Source organism: Temnothorax americanus, unplaced genomic scaffold (assembly GCF_048541705.1).
Source record: "Temnothorax americanus isolate GAGA-0224 unplaced genomic scaffold, ASM4854170v1 Scaffold32, whole genome shotgun sequence".
In the NCBI taxonomy this organism is placed as follows: Eukaryota; Metazoa; Arthropoda; class Insecta; order Hymenoptera; family Formicidae; genus Temnothorax; species Temnothorax americanus.
Window position 1 is genome coordinate 670,119 of NW_027509464.1, and position 20,815 is coordinate 690,933.

The following is a 20,815-nucleotide window of genomic DNA, read 5'->3' on the forward strand; positions in this document are numbered from 1 at the left end:
GCGCGCGCGAGCGCACGCGCGAGCGTGTGCTCCTCCACATATCGGAGCGGAGCGGCGGCATATGCCGTGGTGTAATGTGTGTATATGCGTTCGCACTTGGAGTTAAGTAATTCCGCCGGGTCGAACGCGAGGTATCTAGACATTATAAATGTTTCAGGAATATTACAGGATAAGAAAAGTGTGTCACAACAAGGCGCTTGGATTACACCTGTAATGCAACACTCTATAAGCACCACACGTTATAATCATGGAGGTGCACAGCTTTGGATGCGAAATGATACATATAGCGACTGCATGTATGACTCGCGACTGAAATTATTCGCGAAAACCGCACGCCCTGTCGTATACGGAATTTATTATTAAAGCGTACGAGGCTATGAATTTTTTAATAAATTTTTTTTTTTTTGTTTTTTATTCGTGACCCGAGATGTACGTCGGGAAGAGCGAAATAAGGAGATGTCGGGGACAACGTTTGTAACGATCTCTTTACGATGCGTTATCTAGATACACCTTCGCTTTTCGGTAACTCCGCGGTGAAGTCCATAATTTACCGATAAAATACCAAATGTTTCAGCGAAACTTCTCTCGACAGAATTTAATCGCAAAATATGTGGAAGGTATAGCTTTTATCTACGGGTATACGACGTGTCCAAGTCCGACAGATGTTATGGAGCATTACTTTACCTGCTGTTGATCATTTGTTAGAGCGAGGCCATTTATTTCCGCATTCACCTTCGTTGTTTTAAATAAATGTAATGCTTCCTCGCATATTACTCACACCAATTATTTCACGCTATATTTATTATTTCGCCTAGATTTTATTTCTGATCTTTAAAAAAAGATCTGTTTGAAAAATGAGGAATAGAGAAAAGACTAAAATTTATTTTGTTATAAAAATTAAAATTGTTCCCATTATTTCCTCGATATGTCAATATTGAATGCAACTTACATCTGATATATTTTAAACTGTTAAAATTGAATGCATATCAATATATAAATGTAGATTTCCTACAAGAAAAAGGAGTTGTGTCAGCTTTTATTTTTGGAAACTAGTTTGATTTAAATCGTAATTCGAGTCTCTTTAAAAAGATGAAGTACGATAGAAAAAATAAAATAAAATTAAAAATATATTTGATTAAGCGCTTTTAATTATAACGTTGAGTATACAAGGCAATGTTGTAAATGAAAAATGGAGGAGAATAAGTCGATTTTTCTTTTAAAATGAGTGCTGCTATAGCGATGACGAACAGTTCGAAAAACTACCTAAATATAGAATACGTGCGGGGCTATTGTTAGGACGTTTACGTTTTCCCGAGTGCATCTACTGTCTGAAGACTTGAAAGCACCTTAAAATAGTTGTTTATTCTATTAACTGTGAGTGCTGTATCTCAAAGTAGAATTTATAACACGATCGAATAAGATACAAGCCGTTTTCGGTTCAAGCTTAGATCTTAGGCAGCTCAATATTAATTTTTCCGTATATATATGTATTATTAATAATACATTGATATTCCAACTTTTTACTGCGCGCCGATCACAGCCGGACTTAAAACACAGTTATCGTTGGAACATTAAAAAACCCTTCCCTCCCCACAATTAAATTGACACGATTTAATTATTTAAAAAGTGTAAAGAATTTATTGCGAAAAATATTACCTCAGCCAGGATTTGAACCTGGAACTTCCCTCATTCCGTGAAGGGTGTCGTACCAATTCGACCACTGAGGCATGTGGTATTTATCGCAATAACCGGTTAATAATAGTTTGAAACGTCTTTCTCAGACGACGTGAAATAAATAATAAGAATTTATAACGCTGGTAATTCAACGAATTACTCTCTTGCATTTTATTACTGAGAACAAATAACAAAATTAATTTCTCTTTCTTTTAGGCCTTGAATTATTTTTTAAATATTTTACATATTTTGTGTGTGTGTGTGTTAGAATAAAAGACTGAAGTTCTTTGGTGCTTGTTACGTAAAATAGCATCCCCTTATAAAGATATAAAATGCAACAGCCATTTTCGGAAAATCTCTCTTGACTTGGATTTGTTTTCTCGTGATTAATGGATGGCTTCCTAGATAGGATGTGAAATAGGCGCGGTAGTCTAAAGCAACGCTTCTGCGCACGAATTTGATGCGAAGACGTATATCGTCGACTTTGCGCAGGCGGTCTTTCGAAATGGTATTTTTAGAGATGCGAGTCGGTGCCCGCTAGCAACGACGACAGTAGTTAGACAGAGTCGTCGTTGACCCTTGGAGAAACCGAAGCCACGAACGAATTTCACGATTGACTATTGGTGAGCGACTTTTACTTGGATTCTGAATCGCTGTATCCGAAAACTCTTGCTTGTGCGGCTGCCATCCTGAAAACGGAATCCCGAATCTTCGCTGTTATACATGATAACATCTAGTTTGTTTTATTTAATACCTATATTAAAGTCTCTACGCATATCTTTCCGTGATATGTATAAGCGTATTAAGCTATAATATGTTGCACTTGCTTCCATTAAACGGTTATTTGTTATTTTCGCGTTGTAATTAAAAGCGTTAAATCGAATGTATTTCTATTTTTACCCTGCTAATCTAGGTTTTTTATCCTACTTAGTTTTTAAAGTGAGAGTCGGGATACAATCTAGATCGAACTAGTTTCTAAAAATAAAAGCTTGCACAATCCAAACTTCTTCTTTCGGTAACTATACCATCTACGATTTGATAAGTATGCAATTTTGACAGTTTAGAAACATCTTGATATGTTAAATTACAAGTTCAGAGTTTAAAATCAAAAGGCAAGATTGTATGTATTTCCGTATTTGTATTATTTACATTAGGAAAAGATGATCTATCTCATCATTATACTTTAGGCAAAATAAGGAACATTATGCTACCGAATTGGATATTCAGCAAAATTTTTTACAGCTAAGGAAAATAATCGAAAAATCCATATACTTTTCACTCCGGTAAGTGAAAAATTTAAATAATGGGAGTCTCAAGTAGCAGTAGTGGTCCACCGGCTTTGATCTCTGATGCGAGCGAACATGAGGCAGAAATACCTTCGCATCCGGAAGATTGCCCCACGAACGACCGAAGACAAAGAACGTATGTCGGAACGAGTATCTATAAGAAGGAGGATCACCCACAGTTACAAGTACGTCGCTAACCAAATATGTATTTGAAGAGAGAGAGAGAGAGAGAGAGAGAGAGAGAGAGAGAGAGAGAGAGAGAGAGAGAGAGAGAGACAGAAATTTCGAATTTATTTGATACTTTGGCACACAGGGTCCGAGCCCCTACGCGACCTTGAGGACTGGCGAATTCTGGGATCAGAAGCCAACGGCACCCAGCCTATCGAGTATGCTGCCTCCCAAACATGAGACTCTGGTAAATCGTTGTTTGTTCTTCTTTTCTCTTCTTTGCTTTGTTATATTAAATTCTTAGTTCATTGTTGCATGTTATTTAAACAACGAACTTGGCGAGTACACTTTTCCGCGAGCGATGGCGAAATTTATATGCTACCGATATTCATCTCGACTGTCATGCTGCTTGTATGGGTGTAGCTAAATTAAACTCGGGCATTGCCATCGTCGAGTTGCACCTGCGATTTTCTGGACAAAAATCACGCTGTTTTATCCTGCAGAAGCCGGTTCTTCTGTTGGCCAAGAAGCTGGCTTCTCTCCAATTCGTGTTTTCAGAGAACACACTGACTCACAGTCACGAAAAGTCGTCTCCACAGTCATCGGTCGCGATCACGTGCTTATTCTCGGTCGGTTTGCGGAAACGTTGCGTTCTATCCCAGTGTACTATTGCGAATCGTCGAGGGCGGATCATTATCTCTCGAAAGCCGGTGAAATTTTTATTCCGAAAACTGTAAATTTGCGCGAGACACTTTTTAATCGCGTATTAACGTTTTACAAAAGAAAAAAGAGAAAATGTCTTTGTTTCCTTTATCTTCTTTGTTTGAAATTGCGTGATTCATCGTCACACATGTTAAATTTCACAAGATAAATTTTTAAAATTGTCATTGTTCATGCATATCTTGATCGATATCAATCAAGTTTCATAAAAAAAGGGACATTTCGGTACAATTAAAGATTGCGTCTTAAGTTTTTAACGAACTAGGATCCGAAATTACAGTCCGCTTATTTATGTTTGCAGTTAACGTGCGCCACGAAAATGACAGGCTGGCAGTCTGCCGATAGTCACGATCCCCTAATGTGTCAACGGAATAATGAAATCGTCGAGCTTTCGCGAATCATCTCGCAGCTGGCTATGGCCAATCATCAATTAGCTAATGCGCATAGTGCAGCGATAGCGCGTACGGAAGCGTTATATTTGGAGTTGTCGAAGGATAGAGAAAATCGGAAGCAGATAATTTCGACGGAGAATCGGGAAATATGCGAGGATGTTCCTCTGAAAAGTCTGCAGGATGAAGACGAACAAAAGGAAGAAATACGAAGACTGGAGCAGCGTGTCGTTAAACTAGAAAAATTGCTGTCTGCGTGCAATTTTGAACAGTGCAAACAACGAGGCTTGCAAGAAGACAGCAAATTATGCTCCAGAACGGAAACGTCGGAGAATTCTCTGAAGACGCGAGATACGAAGGACGAGAATTCCTGTTCGAGATCCGCGGAATTGCGTTGCGAATCGACGGAGCGACGAACGAATCACTCCGTGATTGATGGTATTAGTGAAGTACCTGACGATTGTGGCACGATCAGGAAGGAAACGAATGGTCAAATATGCTGTAGTGCTTATTCCGATGATTCCCAGACGAATATTCCTAGATTAGACGAAAACTCGTGTTCCGTGAATGTAGATTTAAATAAAGTGCGCAGAAGACGCGCAAGGTTGAGAGATGACGAACAAGATTCGATGAAAAATTCAGGGAGCGGAGAAATATTCAAACTGTCGGAAGAAATTGAGAGATTGAAAGCGGATCGACTGGAATTTCAAAGCGCGAACGAAAGACTGCTGCGCAGTCTGACGGATCAGAAAAATTTAGCGGAAAAATTAGGAATAGATTATGAGGTATGGTAATATTCTAAACCTTCAGATTCTTCAGATTCTAGGGCTTGCAGGAAGAAATCAAGAGTCTCGGTCATTTGCATAATTTCTCGTTGCGATCAGTTTAGCGCCAACGTACATTAAAACATTCTATAATAAACATTGTCTTTTTTTTTAATTTAGGAACTGAGAACGCGATATGCAACGGTGGAAGCTAATTTGTATGAACGCAAACAACAATACGACGAACTGACGAAACACTTGGATTGCGCTAAGAAAGAGGTCGAAAGATTGCTGAAAGAGGTCGATGTCTTTCAGTCGGAAAAAGACACTGCCGACGCGAAAATTTCAATTTTGGAACAAAATTTGCAAAAATCATTGCTCGAGACTGAACGGATTAAGAACGCGGAAAGCCAAGAGATATCAGAATTGCGGGCACAATTGTCCGAAGAAGTCTCGGACAAAATAAAGCAGATTAAGGCTCTTAAAGACGCTTCGCGGGAGATTCAAAGACTGAAGGAGACTATGAAGACTGAAAGAAGGAACGAAGATGATGTTGTTTCGAGAGATGATATTGGTATATTTTATATTGTCTATAAGAGCTTCTATTATATTATTCTAATAGAATAACGTTGTATAAGTGAATCGTGTTTTAACTTACAAAATAATATCAAGCGTTTATATGCTATAGATTCAATAGACGACATACCGGAAAGTGCGTCGAATCCAAATTGTGTCGCTGCCAGTATGGACGAATTTAGAAAGGAACTAATCATGAAGAGGGAAGCTAGACATAGAGCCATCGCGGCGGTCTCGTCCGAGATGGAAAGACTTAGAAGAGAATTGGACGCTGAGAAGGAAGCTCATTCCGAAACGTCGAGCATGTTGGCTCAGTTACGTTCCGCTCATAGCAATCCGCAAGATCTCGATCTTGCGAATCGCCATTTTGCAAAGGCTACGATGAAAGAACGAGAGGAGCACAAGCACGCAGATGAAAACGAGAAAGCGTTGAAACGCGTGGAAGCGCAACGATTGACGCGCATCCTAAAGGTATTGTTGGTCATACATTTTTATTTGCAATCGAAATCAGTGAATGAGTACACAGGTGCAGGCTTGTTTCAGGTGTCCGATGAGTTGAGGAATGACGTGCGATACCAAATTGAGAAGGTGGACGACCTTCGTTACCACCTGGAGTCCGATCCAGAACGTCACCGACAACGCATTCGCTGCTTGACGGAAGTGACCAGCAAGGCACGCGTGTCTCTCATTGCACGAGAACGTCAGACCAATGAGCTGAAGAATTATCTGGCTCAACTGTTGGTCAGATTGGGCGACAGAAGTTTCCTGGAAGTCCAAGATGACGTGGGAGTCGAATGCGACCGACAGCTGGAGAATATAAACGCGCTGAAAAGCCTCTACAACGAGAGGCTGAGGATCTTGACCGAGTTGAAAGATTCCGCGACCAAGGAGCTGACGGATGTGAAACAGAAACTGGAATACACTTTGAAGAAATCGGAGAACTTGGAGGAGGAGCTTAAAAAAGCTGAAGACAAGGTATCGAAGTGTTACCGTTCGATTTTTTTTTTTTTTTTTTTTTTTTTTTTTTTTTTTAATGATTGTTGGAGTTTGAGATTCTTATGTTATGTTACGCACGCCAGGTCGACGCTCAAGACTCAGAAATAACAAACTTGGAATCGCAATTGGGATTAACCAAGGCGGATTGCAGAGATCTGCAGAATCAAATGTCTCTCATTAATGGATTATTTACGCAGATGCTGCTCGGAGCTTCTTCTGCGGACATGGACCTTGATCGTTTAACTCAGTTGCTACAGGTATCGTGTTGTTGATTCATTATATACATATTTATAGTTTATTACTAAAAATAATTAATATTTTAACATTTATAAAAAAGTTACAAGTTTTATAAAAGAAAATATATAAATAAAAAGAACGAAAATAATAATTAATTTGATTTTAACGCTGCAGGAGAATCACGATCTTATAAGTGACATAGCCAGGGAAGAAAGTACCGAAGCAGCGGCTCTTCCTAAACTTCTTTTGGATTTGATTGAGCAAGTCGAAGGCGGTAAAGCATCTCAGAAACACACGAGTGAAGAGAGTAGTGTAGAAAATGTCGGCGAAGTTGACAGGAAGGAAGATGATCTGCAAGAAGAAGATATCGCCCATAATTTACCCAAGGTCAATATATTCATAAAAAAGAATATATACATATATTAATTTTTATAATATAATTCATGCATTTTTGAATGTTAATTTAAATATACGTCACAGTAATACTGACAATTATACGATTATGTGCTCTCGTTTTAATACACAAGTCGACATCGTTAAAGTAATTGTGAAATTACGTTGTAGGTGTGGCGCGTTTTATTGGAACTACTTAGTTGTCACGCGGTGACCTCTCCGAGCGTTTCCGTTGCGTCCTGTTCGGATCCGAACAGCTGTTACAAGTCTGTGGATACTCCGGCCGGCCCAACATTGGTAATATCCGTCAGCAAAACTTATATTCGTTTGAAGGAACTGATTCTCGAGAAGAAGCATTTGGAGAAGGAGATGAATCGCATGAAGCAGTTGAACACTCATTTGGAAAGTAAACTAGGCGAACAGGTAAATGGTCTTCTAAGCATTCAAGTATAAATGATACAATAGAAATTTATCATTATTTGTTTCAATATCTAGGAGAAGAGACTCTCTATGGTGTCGGTCGAGTTGGCGAAAACATGGAATATCGTTGGCCGGATGCAGGCGCAGCATCAGCAGTTGCACACACACGAGGAGATATTAAGATACGAACTGCAAGAGAAGAGGAAAATGTTGCAGGAATTGAAGCAGGAGTTGGAATACTGCAGAGAGAAGTGGGAATCGGCCAGACAAAAGAACACGAATACCGAACGGGAATGGAGAAACCTGCGTCGCGAGTTTGCTGCACGGAAAGCTTTAGCTGCCCACGATTCTTTCAATAGGTTTCTTATTCACGTTTTTTTCATAAATGTCACTGTGTGTGTGTTTTAACTTAATACTGAAATATCTCTAAATAACGAGAATTGAAGATATTACAAACTTAAGTTTTATTTTTTTTTTACGAAAGTAGATTTTATAAAAATATTATTTATATTTTAATTAATATTTATAAATTTTATAATTGGTTATTAGAAACTACGAGTATCAAATCTGTTTTTTTTTTCCAACAGATTACAACTAGATTGTATTAAAACTATTTAAGATATCTTTTAATGTTTCTATTGCTTGCATTATAGTATTGCAGAGATTTTTATAACTATTATGTTTTATTATTTATTATACGAAAATTGTTCTGCAATTGCCGACTCATATTTCAATTATTCCATGTAGCGCTGAAAGCGGCTTCAGCGACGAGAGAGGTGATGACACCGACGAAGAAGAAGCGATTGAGGGACGAATCAGACATGGTCCTCGCCGACGAACACGAAAGGTTTTTACTAATTATTTCTTTAAATTTTTGTAATTTTTATTTTTAAAAAAATGTGTCTTGAACTAATAATATAGGAGAGTCCTAGAGCACCGACACCGGACACAGAATCCGAACAGCCGACAGATACTGAGCTATCAGAGTCGAAGACTGGTTCCTCGGTGACTTTAGAACAACGCACGCCGACTCCGGAGACCGAGGCGGAATTGGACGAGGCAGAAATCGCACATATTGATTCAGAACTTATTAACGCGACGGAAGTTGATGTAAGCGAAATCGCAGGAAATAGTATTTAGAATATTTTATTGATGACTAATCGATATAATTTTGAACAGCGCATTGTGGAAGATACGCAAGAGATTCTGGATCCTTTGGATCAAGCTCTCACCAATGTTATACAAGATCTTATAAAAATTGACGATGGAGAATCAGACGAGAATGTTTCGACTTCACGGGAGAGAATAACGACACCCTTCAAAGATTCGTGCGACAATCTAATTTCTGAAACCAGCGATACAAAAACTGATCGAATGACAACTTCCGAAACGGATTTCTGCGACAGAAATCCGCAATCTTGGACACCGGCTACTGAATCTCAGTGTTCATCACCCACTGTGAAGACACTGAAACGAACAGCTACGAGTATCGACCTATCTTCGGCGGTAGATAATGGCGAATTGCCCGAATCATCGTCAACCGTGATCAGAAATTTGTCAGAGCTGCACCACGATGACGGTGAGAAAATAAAATCCGAAAGTGTTCCATCATCGCCCGTTTCTGCACCCATCGCTACTGTTGTGAATACAATCGGCACGATGTCTGTCTTTTCCATCGGACCTCTTCCTGCATCTACTGCATTACCCTCGTCAAAAAGCGTGCAGTTCAGCAATCCCTTGATCGTAGGTCCGTCTAATCGTTTTCTTGCTCCAGTGTTCGGCGCAGCCGCGACAGAAGTGGACAATTTTACGGATAACTGTACCACCTGCTCGTCGACAGTGTCATTTAGTCACGAAGAGGAGTCGATAGAAGATAGGGATCAACGATCTTCCAAACCAGTAGATAACGTCGCAGATTTCGACAATGTCTCCGTGGATTCCTCTTCGAGTTTGGACACGGTTCGAGAATTTCCTACGGCCGACGTCAGTCCTATGCCTTCGTTCAGATCGGCATCTAGAGACGAGTTGCGGGAAAGCGCGACAAACTCGCAAACAGAAATCACATCGACTAAATCCCAAACTCCTGAGGAAGTTTTAGCTACACGTGCCGATCGATTAAAACGTTTGGAGGAGCAGGCCGATTGGCTTATGAAAAAAATGAACGCTACGAGCAAACGTGGTACCGCTCTCTGCATAAGACTGGAGGAGCTTCATGAAGCTTACGGTGAACCACCGGTTCCTCCGCCCATGCCAGATGTTTTACCCAACTGTAGGCTGCCATCTACCCTGCCCAATCTACCTCGTCAGGTAAAAGCACGTGATAATTTTATAGATAAATTATCATTGATTTATATATTGTCTAATATTTTAATTTCTCTCGTAGGTACCTGAATCATCATCCGCTGAGAATAGCAAGAATACCGAAAGCGAAAGCTCGAGCACAGCAAAAAATGACACGTCAAGTGCAAATGTGCCATGAAGCGCCTATAATTCTTTACTCACAAAAGAAAATTAGTTAATATTTATCTTCATCCTTCAAACAAAACTATAATATCCTCTCTGCAATATGTATTTTATTTGCGATGTTGTCCCGGATGTTAAAATTCATTTATCGTAATATTAATACAGCTAATTATAAAATGAGCTGTATTAAGCTGTGATCCTATATTGATCTTTTCTCTCGATATACCTTCAAATTTAATTTTAATAAAGACTTATTATTTATCTATACCTTAATTTTATATTATAAATACTATACAACGCAGTTTTCTTCTTGTTTCCAAATAAAAATTGGCGTAATTTTTCTGTTAGATTATATTTTGTACCTCGCGTATATGATATAATTAATAAAGAAAATCCGAAAAATTTTCCCATTTAACAAATATAAAAACAATTTTTCCATGAACAATAATTTATACAAGACGACCCATTGTAATGTTACATCTAAAAAAAAAATATTAATAAAATTAGATCAAAAGAGACGTACAATTTCGTTTTATAAAATTTTATTTAATTTAGTAAAAATCACGTAAAAATTATATATGTAAAAAAATAGGAACGTAAATTATACTGTGTAAAATAATGTTACATAATTACATTACTGTATGTATGATATTTTTAAAACATTTTTATCGCGGCAGACTATATACAACATGTGCATATTGAAACGAAACATATGGACAAGCACAGCTGAAAAGCGCATAATATGTTTGCAAAACTTTCACTTTGTGACTTGTCTCGCGAATGATATTCCATGAACAGAAAACATCTGTTGAATTTCCTTTCTTTTTCTTTCGACGTTGAATCGATTATTTAAGCGGCAATTACTTTCCCACAAAAAAGTTAAATTACAAATATTTTGATCTCACTGTTATTTCGCGCCGTTACAATTAAGCTAAATCAATTAGAATTAAATTAAATTATAAAACGTTAATATATGCAAAAAAGAAAAGTTATAAGGGAACATTTACTCTCGACCAACAGAATATGATAATAACGATAAATATTTCTTAATTTTTATATTTTTGCGTTTATACTTGCTAAGATATTTTTTAATTTTTAGCTTTTTTAAATAATCAGCAAAGTATAAAAAATAGAAAAATGGCAAAAATTATGTGTTATACATATATCAACAATAATATTATGTGTGGATTATAATTCGCAGTTGTGTAGTACACGAGATATTTTTGGAGAATTTTCTCTGTCATGAATTATATATGATAATGTTTGAATATAAATTACCACATACCGACTTTACCATATGCACATGTATTTAAAAAATCTTTCTTAATATTATATATAATGTAGAGAAAAATAAAGACACTTTTATTATATAGTATGACGCCAAGCAATCGATTAAACTTATTAAAAATTTCATCTGCTTAGCCGTTTTTTAGATATGACAGTCGTACCTTTCCGTTTAATTCGACGTGATTCGGATGTAGATACATTTTCTGTCTCGTTGCCTCTGTCGCGAGCGCATACTTGAGACACTGCGCGAGACACTGCCGTGTATCTTCATATATGTATACTGATATACATAATGAAGCACGTGGATAAGAATCGCCGAAATACGACTAGTGCGCTGGCAGAAGCTTTACAGCAGAATTTTCCTTATGAATGTTCTATGAGAAAGAAACATCTGTTGAATTTCTTTCGGTTCTTGAATCGATTACTCAATTGCCGAGCTCATCGCGAATATATAAGTATTAAATTGCAATTGCGTGTCGATGTAAGAGCGATATTCTACGTATTGAATTTTTTTAAGCCTTTAGGGTAAATTACGGAAAATAGCTTAAATTATAAAACATTAAAATTGATGCTAGAAGAGAGAATATTTAATGGGCAAACCGAATGTGGTAGGGATAAGCGAATCTTCGTCCATTACATCATCCCCGTCATACCTATTTCAGTGCTAGCAGAGAGATGATCAATGTTGTGGATAAATACTTCAGTCTTAATCGAATTCTTTTGCTGATAGTTGGTTTGTGGCCGTATGAAAAATCTAAATATGTTCAACTGCAATTAATCTGCGTCTATAGTATACTTATATCTGGCATTATATTTCAGGTATAGCAATTTTAATTTTAATGATACTTATATGTGTTATCTTGGACACACATCTCACATCTATAGAAGCAATTTGTACCTATGATATATCCTTGAAAATGTTAATTGAGTTATAGAGTGTGTCAATAGAGGATTTTAACAAAAAAATATTTTAGTTTAAATTTTAAAACTGGTATATAATAAATAGTCAATAATATTATTCTCTTATTCTCTATTCATATAAGAAAATCTGTGTGAATACACATACACATTTATGCACTTGTGTACATAATGCAATTACGTTTCAATATATTAAATGTCAATTACAACTATAATAATATTAAAAAATTATAAATATTTTATTAAGAATTGTTTCATATATAAAATAATAACTAAAAATCTCTTGTAATATGTGCTGGAAGTTAAAAATAAGAATGCTCTTTTATTCGAATTTTTAATTTCTAATTTCTTAAAGAAATTTATTACTTATAGCTCACAACAATGTTAACTTCAAAATGTACTGCAGAATTCATCATAAAGATTTTATCTCCCTCTCTCGGTTCCAGTGGCCTACTCATAAAATATAATGCTTTTTATGTTAATAGTAAAACGGTAAGTTAATTATTTACTATATATTTGTTCAAATAAATATCATAATATCTAAAATTTAATATCTAACAACTCTTTTGAAATTTTATTAAAATAAGTGGCATAAACGTTTATTGAAAGAATAGGTAAAGTTTTTAATGGAACAAGTTCAGCGTATCTATAACGATTTAAGAGACAATAACGAAATTGCTATCGTAGAAAAATATGGAAGTATTGCGAAACATTATACAACTGGTCTTACAAGTAAGACATCTTTGGATTTCTATTTTTTCTTGTATTTCAAACCTGCTATCGGGTTATTATTCAAACCTCCTGTTGAAACTTTTATTAAGATATATAGTTTCAAGTAATGCAAAAAGTCACATTAATGTTTGGATTTAAATGTATCAAAGATGAAGAAATAAGGAAATTCTTTTTCAGAAGCTCTTGTATTTAAAATAACTTTAAATACGAATAACGCGCCACATTCGGTCCGAGCTTAGATCTTTTTGTAGCTCAATATTATATATATATATATATGTATATATATATATATATATATAATTACTATGTATATATAATATGCATATAAAGTAACTTTAACTTTATACAGTTTGTACTTTGTTCCAAATCTAATGTTATAAGAAATATGACTGAGAGGTGAAATAATATATATACAATATATATAGGCATTGCACTGAAATGTGAAATAACAGTGCACGATACACTTTATAATTTTTTATAATGAGCAACAGACATGATATTAAAATAATAAATTTTATATTTATTAAGTATATATAGATAAATATATAATTTAAGACATTGATGACAATAAGAGACGAAACATAGAGAGTAACTTGTATAACAGAAATTATTATATTTTTATATGCAGTACAGATATTTACGTATAAAACATTTTATGATGCGATATTAATTGCAAATCCAAATTTTATAAACAACAAAAAATTACATTATATATTACATATATTATATTATATATTATATATTACTATATTTTATATAATAGTAGGATGCTTTTTTAGTGGTTTTTCTATTTGGTTTATTTATTTTCGTGAGTATCCAATTATGGCCAAACTTTACACATATTATATTACCTGCAAACACATCTCGATCACATCATTCGTCAATTACCGTGGAATATTTTATCGATCAAAAAAAATATTTCTACTTACCGCTTTTTCATATAAATGCAACTATGGTGATAGGATGTTTCGTAGTGATATCAACAGGTTCAATGCTGATTGCATATCTTCAACATGCCTGCGGAATGTTTGAAATTGCTAGGTAAAATAATAAACTTTAGAATAACCGGCATATTTAAATTAGGGATTAGTTCCGTTTCCTATTAACATTCACACTTTGGAAACATTTTTTTTTAATACAAATATTATGTCTTACTTTGCAAGATATATGAGAATGCTAAATAACTGACATATTAAAATATTAATACATTTATTAAAATAATAAATTCTTAATATATGTATGATTTGTTAATATAAAGTACAGTGTACGTAAAATTACTTTTTAATTTTACTTGAAAGTGGAAATTTAAATCAAACGAAATAAAGTAAAAAGAATAAATAAAAGTAAAAAATATCATATTTAATTTTTATATCTCTGTGTCAAAAATTTTAGAAGAGTTTAATAATATTACGAGTGTTGCAATTTTATCGTAAACGTTCATATAAATATTTTGGGCTAATACTGACTCAACAAAATCAAGATTTGTTATTTCGTTGAATTATTGCTTATTTTTGTATAAAACTTTATATAATTATAAATATTTAATTACATTATTTACAGTTATCGTATTGAGAGAGCAATACAAATTTGTATATCAAAAAATATTAAGGTGCAGAACGAGATTCTGGCTTATAAAGGCATAATTCATGCTGTAGATATTCATCGAAAAGCTATGATGTTGGTATTTACTACATAATATATTCTATAATATATGAATAATTCTTGCAATAATTTATTTTTGTTTTTAAAGATTCTCTAGCTATCTAATATCTAAATTTGAAATATCATTTCTGTTCTTAATCGCTGTCGGAGTGCTCGCTTTAAGCCTAAATAGTTTTCGAGTAAGTTTCTGTTCTTATCTATAAGCTTTTAATAATATGCATGCCATTTTTTTATGCCGTTTTATGTTAACAATAAATCTTATTATTATCTTCCTCTAACAATATTATACAATACTTATGTGTGATTGACATTTATAATCTTTATTTATAAAAGTATTAAAAAACTTAATACATTAATTTATAGTCATTAAATCCTACACCAAATTCTGTAGCAAACTACATATACTGTGTTTCTGTTAGGAGTTGATCTCAGTAGTATATTCGTGTGTACTAGGTCTTTCAGATTGTATTATTTGGATATAATTCTGAAGAATTTTTGGTTAATCTTGTAATTGCGCTTATGTGCTTTATATATATGTTTTTGGCCAATTTCATTGGACAACAAATTACAGATCATAATAACCACGTATTTGTTACTGCGTAAGTAATGTATCTACTTTGTATACATTTAAAATTTAATTACCATCATAAAAGAGATATATATAATTCAGTATAGATATTAATTCAGTATAGATATTAATGAAGATACACTTATGATGTAGAGACTTCATGTATATATACTCGATTTTCTTAAATTTCTAATATTATTATTGTTTTTAGATACAAAGTTCGGTGGTACGTAACTCCTTTACACATACAAAGATTAATACTACTTCTGTTGCAAAGAGGCAATAAGAGTTTTGGCCTGTGTGTCGGTGGATTATTCATAGCATCTATAGAATGTTTCGCAACGGTACAACATATTTTATATATACGTTTTATATACTAATATTTACCACGTACAAATATTTCATATATGATATATGTATATATATAGTAGCAATAATATTATATACAATATACAATAATTTTGTGTTATAATAAATTGAACATATTTTGATACCATTGTATGAGAGTAAACATAATATTTTACAGCTAACCAATGCAGCCGTATCTTACTTTGCTCTCATGTATTCAATGCGATAGTATAATAATTAATATTATAATAGTAGAAAGTTGACAAAAGCGTGCAATATATCTTATGTGTAAAAAAAATGAATACAGTACGTAACATGCAAGAAGAACAAATAGGAGTCAAAAGAGAAAGATTTTATAATAACGTTTACAATTAATGTACGAGAGAGAGAAAGAGTAAGAAGCTTTAAGTAATATATACAGGTTAAGTATAAGTACAAAAAAATTTAATTATTTCGCGGCTTATTTTAAGAGAAAAAGGTTTTACAAACATATGCCCTAAACTGCTTCTTTTTCATAATACAGGTCAAAGTAATGAAAAAAATATTAAAATTTCTAAAATCTGGGAAACGTTTGAAGATATTTTATTCAAATTTGGTATGCGTACATGTATTAAGAATCATGAATATTCGAGTACCGATATTGACCAGTATTGTTACACACGATTGTATTTAGTTCTCAATTTTATTTTTTTACCTTATCTCGAAAGCGGCACATTGTTTCAGAAAAGTAAGAGGCAGTTTTTGTAAAGTTTTAGTTCGAAAATTTAAAAAAAATTGTTGGACTTGGAAAAAACAGTGGTAGTACCGCATTTTTTTATTAAAAAACTTAATATGATCTATGACCATTTCTTTTTAAACTAAGTCATGGAATATCCTTTTGAAGTTTTTTGTACTTACTTAGGAAATATTCTGTATAATATTTGCATCGCACTTTATATATATTTACATATAATAAGATATAAATAAAATAAATGACGCAATAAACTTATAATTTTACATTTATATAGTCCTTCTTTATATATTTAATATACTATACGTAAACACCACACACACTTTCAAAACTTTAATGTAATCTAACTGCATATATGATTTGATTACTTTATGTTTAAGCATTCTTTCCTGAGGATTGATATTATTTTAAGTTCTGCCACTACTTCTTAATTCTTTGTTTAATATTAAAATTTATAATCCTTTATATTTTATAAAATGTTATTTAATTTACCAAGAATAACGTAAGAATTATGTGTAAAAAATAGGATATATATATATATATATATATATATAAATTCTACAATGAAAAATGTTATATAATTTTACTATTGTATAGTAGGTGTGATACTTTGAAAACATTTTTACCTCGACAGACCATATGTGACGTGTGCGTGCATACATATTGAAACGAAACATATACTTACTTTCAGTACTGCTGAAAAGTGCATAACATGTTTGCATAACTTTCACTTTATGACTTCTGTCACGAATGATATTCCACGAACAGAAAACATCTGTTGAATTTTCTTTCTTTTCTTTCGACGTTGAATCGATTATTTAATCGGCAATTTTTTTCCTACAAAAATATTAAGTTACAAATATTTTGATCTTACTGGTATTTCGTGCCGTTGCAATTAAGTTAAATTATGAAATTAACATACATTATAGAACGTTAAAGTAGAAAAAAGGCATCACAGGGAGCATTAACTCGACCAACACAATATTATAATAATGATCGATATTTGTATCAAATATCAATCAATTTTTATATTTATGCATTTATAATATAGAGGTATTAAAATTTTTTTAATTTTCAATTTTCTTTAACAGATAACCGGTAAAGTACAAAGAAACAGAAAAGTGTATAAGGCAAAATTATACGTTACATATTAAAAACAATATTACACACATGTGCATTACTATTTGTAATGGTGTAGTCATTTAATCAACGAGATATTTTTGAAGAATTTTTCTTTTCATAAAATATATATAGATATGAATATACATAACGATAAATGAAGCACGCGTGGATAAGAACCTTTGAAATATAACTAATGCGCATGCACAACTTTCACAGCAGAACTTTTTTCATGAATGACATTCTATGAGAAAGAAACATCTGTTGAATTTCTTTCGGCTGTTGAATCGATTACTTAATTCGCGAACGCGTCGCGAAGATATAGTTAAATTGCAATTGTATGCCGATGTAAGAGCGATATTCTACGTACTGTATTTTTTTTTTTTTTTTAGCCATTTAACTAAATTACGGAAAATAGCTTAAATTGTAAAACATTAAAATTGATGCTAAAAGAGAGAATATTTAGTGGCCACAAAACCGAATGTGGTAGGGATAAGCGAATCTTCGTCCATTACATCTCCGTCATACCTATTTCAGTGCTAGCAGAGAGATGATCAATGTTGTGGATAAATACTTCAGTCTTAACCGAATTCTTTTGCTGATAGTTGGTTTGTGGCCGTATGAAAAATCCAAATATGTTCAACTGCAATTAATCTGCGTCTATAGTATACTTATATCTTGCGTTATATTTCAGGTATAGCAATTTTAATTTTAATGATAAGTACTTGTATTATCTTTGCACACATTTCACATCTATAGAAGCAATTTGTACCTATGATATATCCTTGAAAATGTTAATTGAGTTATAGAGTGTGTCAATAGAGGATTTTAATTAAAAAAATATTTTAGTTTAAATTTTAGAACTGGTATATAATAAATAGTCAATAATATTATTCTCTCATTCTCTACTTATATAATAAAATCTATATGAATTGCGCATACATTTGTGCACGCGTACAGTATATGTATAATGCAATTATGTTCTGCGCTGTTATGTGTTTATTATGACACAATTACAGTAATATGAAATAACAGTAATAATTATATAAATTATTTAGAATTGTTTCATGTATAGAATGATAGCTAAGAATGATTTACAATATGTGGAAGTTGGGAATAATGCTCTTTTATGGTAATTCTTAAAGATATTTATTACTTATAGCTTACAACAATTTTGACTTCAAAATGTACTGCAGAATTTATCATAAAGATTCTATCTGCTGCACTCGGTTTCAGCAGCTTCGTCATAAAATACAATTCTTTTTATGTCAATGATGAAACGGTAAGTTGATTTTTAACTATATTTGTTCAAATAAATATAATAATATCTAAAATTTTATACCTAACATTTTTTTTAAGTTTTATTAAAATAAGTAGCATAAACATTTATTGAAAGAATAGGTAAGGTACTTAATGGAACAAGTTCAGCATATCTACAATGACTTAAGAGACAATAACGAAATTGCTATCGTAGAAAGATATGCAAGTAACGCAAAACATTATACAGCTGGTCTTACAAGTAAGACATCTTTAGATTTTTACTCTTTGTATTTCAAATCTGTTATTGAGTTTCTTGTTGAAACTTTTGGGAAATATCTAGTTTTGAGTTATGCAAAATTCACTTTAACGCTTCAATTTAAATGCATCAAAGATGAAAAAATAAAAGAATTTGCCACTAAAATTTTCGTATTTAAAGTAACTTCAACTTTGTTTCTATATTTTAAGAAATATGATTGAGGTAAAATAATATACATATATATGGACATTGCACTAAAATGTAGAATAAGAGTGCATGATACTTCTCAAAATTTTTTATAATGAGCAACAAATGTTAAAATAATAAATATTTTATTTGCTACGTAGATAAAAATAATTTAAGACATCAAAGACAATAAAGAAGAGACACATAGTAACTTGTATAATAAAGATATCACCTATTTGTTTAAAATAAAAAGATTTGTGTATAAAATATTTTATGATGTTATATTTATAATTATAACAAGGAAAATTTTCAAGTTGTTAGTATATCTTATATTACCATCTTATAATGTTATTTAGTGATTATCGTTGCTGGTTTATTTATTTTTGTGGGTGCCCAAGTATGGCCAGATTTTATACACATTATATTATCTGCAAATGTATCTCGATCACGTAATCTGCAGATCTCCACTGAATATTTTATCGATCAAGAAAGATATTTTTTCTTATCGCTCTTCCATATAAATGCAGCTATGATCATAGGATGTTTCGTATTGACAGCGACAGGAACAATGCTAATTGCATATCTTCAACATGCCTGTGGAATGTTTAAAATTGCTAGGTAAGATAATGAATTTAAGAATAACCGAGAAATTGAATTTAAGAATTAGTTCCGTTTTCCATTAACATTCACACACACACATTTGAGAAACATTTTTTTAATACAAATATTATGTCTTACTTTGTAAATAGAAGAAAGCTAAATATAGGAAATCTAAATAATTGACATATTAAAATGATAAAATTTTGATATGCAATAATAATAATAATAAAATCTTGATTTTTTAATTATAAAATACAGTGTGTTAAATTACTTTTTAGTTTTCCGTTAAAAGTGCAATTTCGAATAAAATAAAGTACATCATATTTTTTTTATATTTTAAAATTTTTAATAGGGTTTACATAATATTACGAATATTGCAACTTTAATATGTTCGTATAAAAATTTTTTACTAATATTAACTCAACAATATCATAATCTGTTGTTTTTTTTTAAATTATTGCCTATTTTTCCATAAAACTTTACATAATTATTAGTAACTAAATTATATATTTACAGTTACCGTATTGAGAGAGCGATACAGATTTATATACCAAAGAATATTAACATGCAGAACGAGATTATGGTTTATAAAGGCATAATTCGTGCTGTAGATATTCATCGAAAAGCTATGATGTTGGTATTTGCATGTTCTACATATAATATATGAATAATACTTGCAATAACACACTTTTGTTTTTAAAGATTCTCTAACTATCTAAAATCTAAATTTGAAATATCATTCATGTTTTTAATCGCAGTCGGAGTGCTTACTTTAAGTCTAAATATTTTTCGAGTAAGTTTTTGTTCTTACTCATAAATTCACATTTAATAATTTGAATGTTATTTCTTTATATTGCGTTATATTAATAATTGTATTATTGTTCTTTTACTAATAACAATTTCAATATCTTATATTAAGAATTTTAATATGACAATTGTAAAAAATGTTCTAAATTTTTGTTTTAATGCTATTAAAATATCCAATGATTTAAATTTAAAATTGTTTGACTTTAACATTTTTATGCAAATTTTAAAATTATTTTAAAAATTTTTTTAGTCATTT

At 32.4% G+C, this 20,815-nt stretch overlaps 3 protein-coding genes and 1 long non-coding RNA gene across 9 annotated transcripts in view; 3 read left to right on the top strand and 1 right to left on the bottom strand.

Annotated features, from left to right (window-relative positions):
* Window positions 1-2,151: 2,151 nt before the first annotated feature.
* Window positions 2,152-11,088, top strand: LOC143901200 (uncharacterized). Of its 4 annotated transcripts, XM_077413280.1 has the most exons (16): window positions 2,260-2,297; window positions 2,606-2,689; window positions 2,917-3,145; window positions 3,274-3,375; window positions 4,150-5,022; window positions 5,182-5,575; window positions 5,690-6,048; window positions 6,121-6,552; window positions 6,657-6,830; window positions 6,985-7,197; window positions 7,375-7,626; window positions 7,699-7,982; window positions 8,371-8,470; window positions 8,545-8,733; window positions 8,803-9,930; window positions 10,007-11,088. In XM_077413280.1, the coding sequence occupies exons 3-16, from the start codon at window positions 2,978-2,980 to the stop codon at window positions 10,100-10,102; spliced, it is 4,764 nt and encodes a 1,587-aa protein (XP_077269406.1). In that variant the 5' UTR covers window positions 2,260-2,297; window positions 2,606-2,689; window positions 2,917-2,977; the 3' UTR covers window positions 10,103-11,088. The 4 variants fall into 4 exon arrangements, with proteins under 4 accessions (XP_077269405.1, XP_077269406.1, XP_077269408.1 ...); XM_077413279.1 differs by lacking the exon at window positions 2,606-2,689 and having other exon boundaries at window positions 2,152-2,297; XM_077413282.1 differs by lacking the exons at window positions 2,260-2,297; window positions 2,606-2,689; window positions 2,917-3,145; window positions 3,274-3,375 and adding an exon at window positions 3,527-3,838 and having other exon boundaries at window positions 8,803-9,202; window positions 9,398-9,930.
* Window positions 11,089-11,597: 509 nt separating this feature from the next.
* Window positions 11,598-18,090, top strand: LOC143901204 (uncharacterized). Of its 3 annotated transcripts, none has more exons than XM_077413288.1 (9): window positions 11,598-12,192; window positions 12,664-12,783; window positions 12,906-13,023; window positions 13,803-14,064; window positions 14,584-14,700; window positions 14,774-14,864; window positions 15,139-15,284; window positions 15,465-15,597; window positions 17,988-18,090. In XM_077413288.1, the coding sequence occupies exons 1-9, from the start codon at window positions 12,049-12,051 to the stop codon at window positions 17,991-17,993; spliced, it is 1,137 nt and encodes a 378-aa protein (XP_077269414.1). In that variant the 5' UTR covers window positions 11,598-12,048; the 3' UTR covers window positions 17,994-18,090. The 3 variants fall into 3 exon arrangements, with proteins under 3 accessions (XP_077269414.1, XP_077269413.1, XP_077269415.1); XM_077413287.1 differs by lacking the exon at window positions 17,988-18,090 and adding an exon at window positions 15,780-16,998; XM_077413289.1 differs by lacking the exons at window positions 12,906-13,023; window positions 13,803-14,064; window positions 17,988-18,090 and adding an exon at window positions 15,780-16,998 and having other exon boundaries at window positions 12,051-12,192.
* The window catches only part of LOC143901207 (uncharacterized), a 13,325-nt gene continuing 6,079 nt past the window's right edge, over window positions 13,570-20,815 (bottom strand). The window contains exons 2-6 of the long non-coding RNA XR_013258016.1: window positions 19,489-19,746; window positions 17,979-18,093; window positions 17,017-17,168; window positions 13,953-14,040; window positions 13,570-13,874 (exon numbers count right to left, since the gene is read on the bottom strand). This is a non-coding gene — a long non-coding RNA (uncharacterized LOC143901207). The remainder of the gene's footprint in view (window positions 13,875-13,952; window positions 14,041-17,016; window positions 17,169-17,978; window positions 18,094-19,488; window positions 19,747-20,815) is intronic.
* On the top strand, window positions 18,001-20,539 carry LOC143901206 (uncharacterized). Its single transcript, XM_077413294.1, has 5 exons — window positions 18,001-18,144; window positions 18,613-18,732; window positions 18,852-18,969; window positions 19,509-19,770; window positions 20,269-20,539. The coding sequence occupies exons 1-5, from the start codon at window positions 18,001-18,003 to the stop codon at window positions 20,417-20,419; spliced, it is 795 nt and encodes a 264-aa protein (XP_077269420.1). The 3' UTR covers window positions 20,420-20,539.

Bases quoted from the DNA above. Each gene is read 5' to 3' on its own strand.
- LOC143901200 (XM_077413278.1), top strand. From the start codon at position 3,542: ATGGGTGTAGCTAAATTAAACTCGGGCATTGCCATCGTCGAGTTGCAC. The intron at 5,576-5,689 runs GTATATTTTATA...TATATGCTATAG, and splicing joins TGTTTCGAGAGATGATATTG to ATTCAATAGACGACATACCG. The intron at 8,734-8,802 runs GTAAGCGAAATC...AATTTTGAACAG, and splicing joins TTAACGCGACGGAAGTTGAT to CGCATTGTGGAAGATACGCA.
- LOC143901204 (XM_077413287.1), top strand. From the start codon at position 12,049: ATGATCAATGTTGTGGATAAATACTTCAGTCTTAATCGAATTCTTTTG. The intron at 14,701-14,773 runs GTTGGTATTTAC...TTGTTTTTAAAG, and splicing joins ATTCATCGAAAAGCTATGAT to ATTCTCTAGCTATCTAATAT. The intron at 15,285-15,464 runs GTAAGTAATGTA...TATTGTTTTTAG, and splicing joins AACCACGTATTTGTTACTGC to ATACAAAGTTCGGTGGTACG.
- LOC143901206 (XM_077413294.1), top strand. From the start codon at position 18,001: ATGATCAATGTTGTGGATAAATACTTCAGTCTTAACCGAATTCTTTTG. The intron at 18,145-18,612 runs GTATAGCAATTT...TATTACTTATAG, and splicing joins TATCTTGCGTTATATTTCAG to CTTACAACAATTTTGACTTC. The intron at 18,733-18,851 runs GTAAGTTGATTT...TTGAAAGAATAG, and splicing joins TTTATGTCAATGATGAAACG to GTAAGGTACTTAATGGAACA.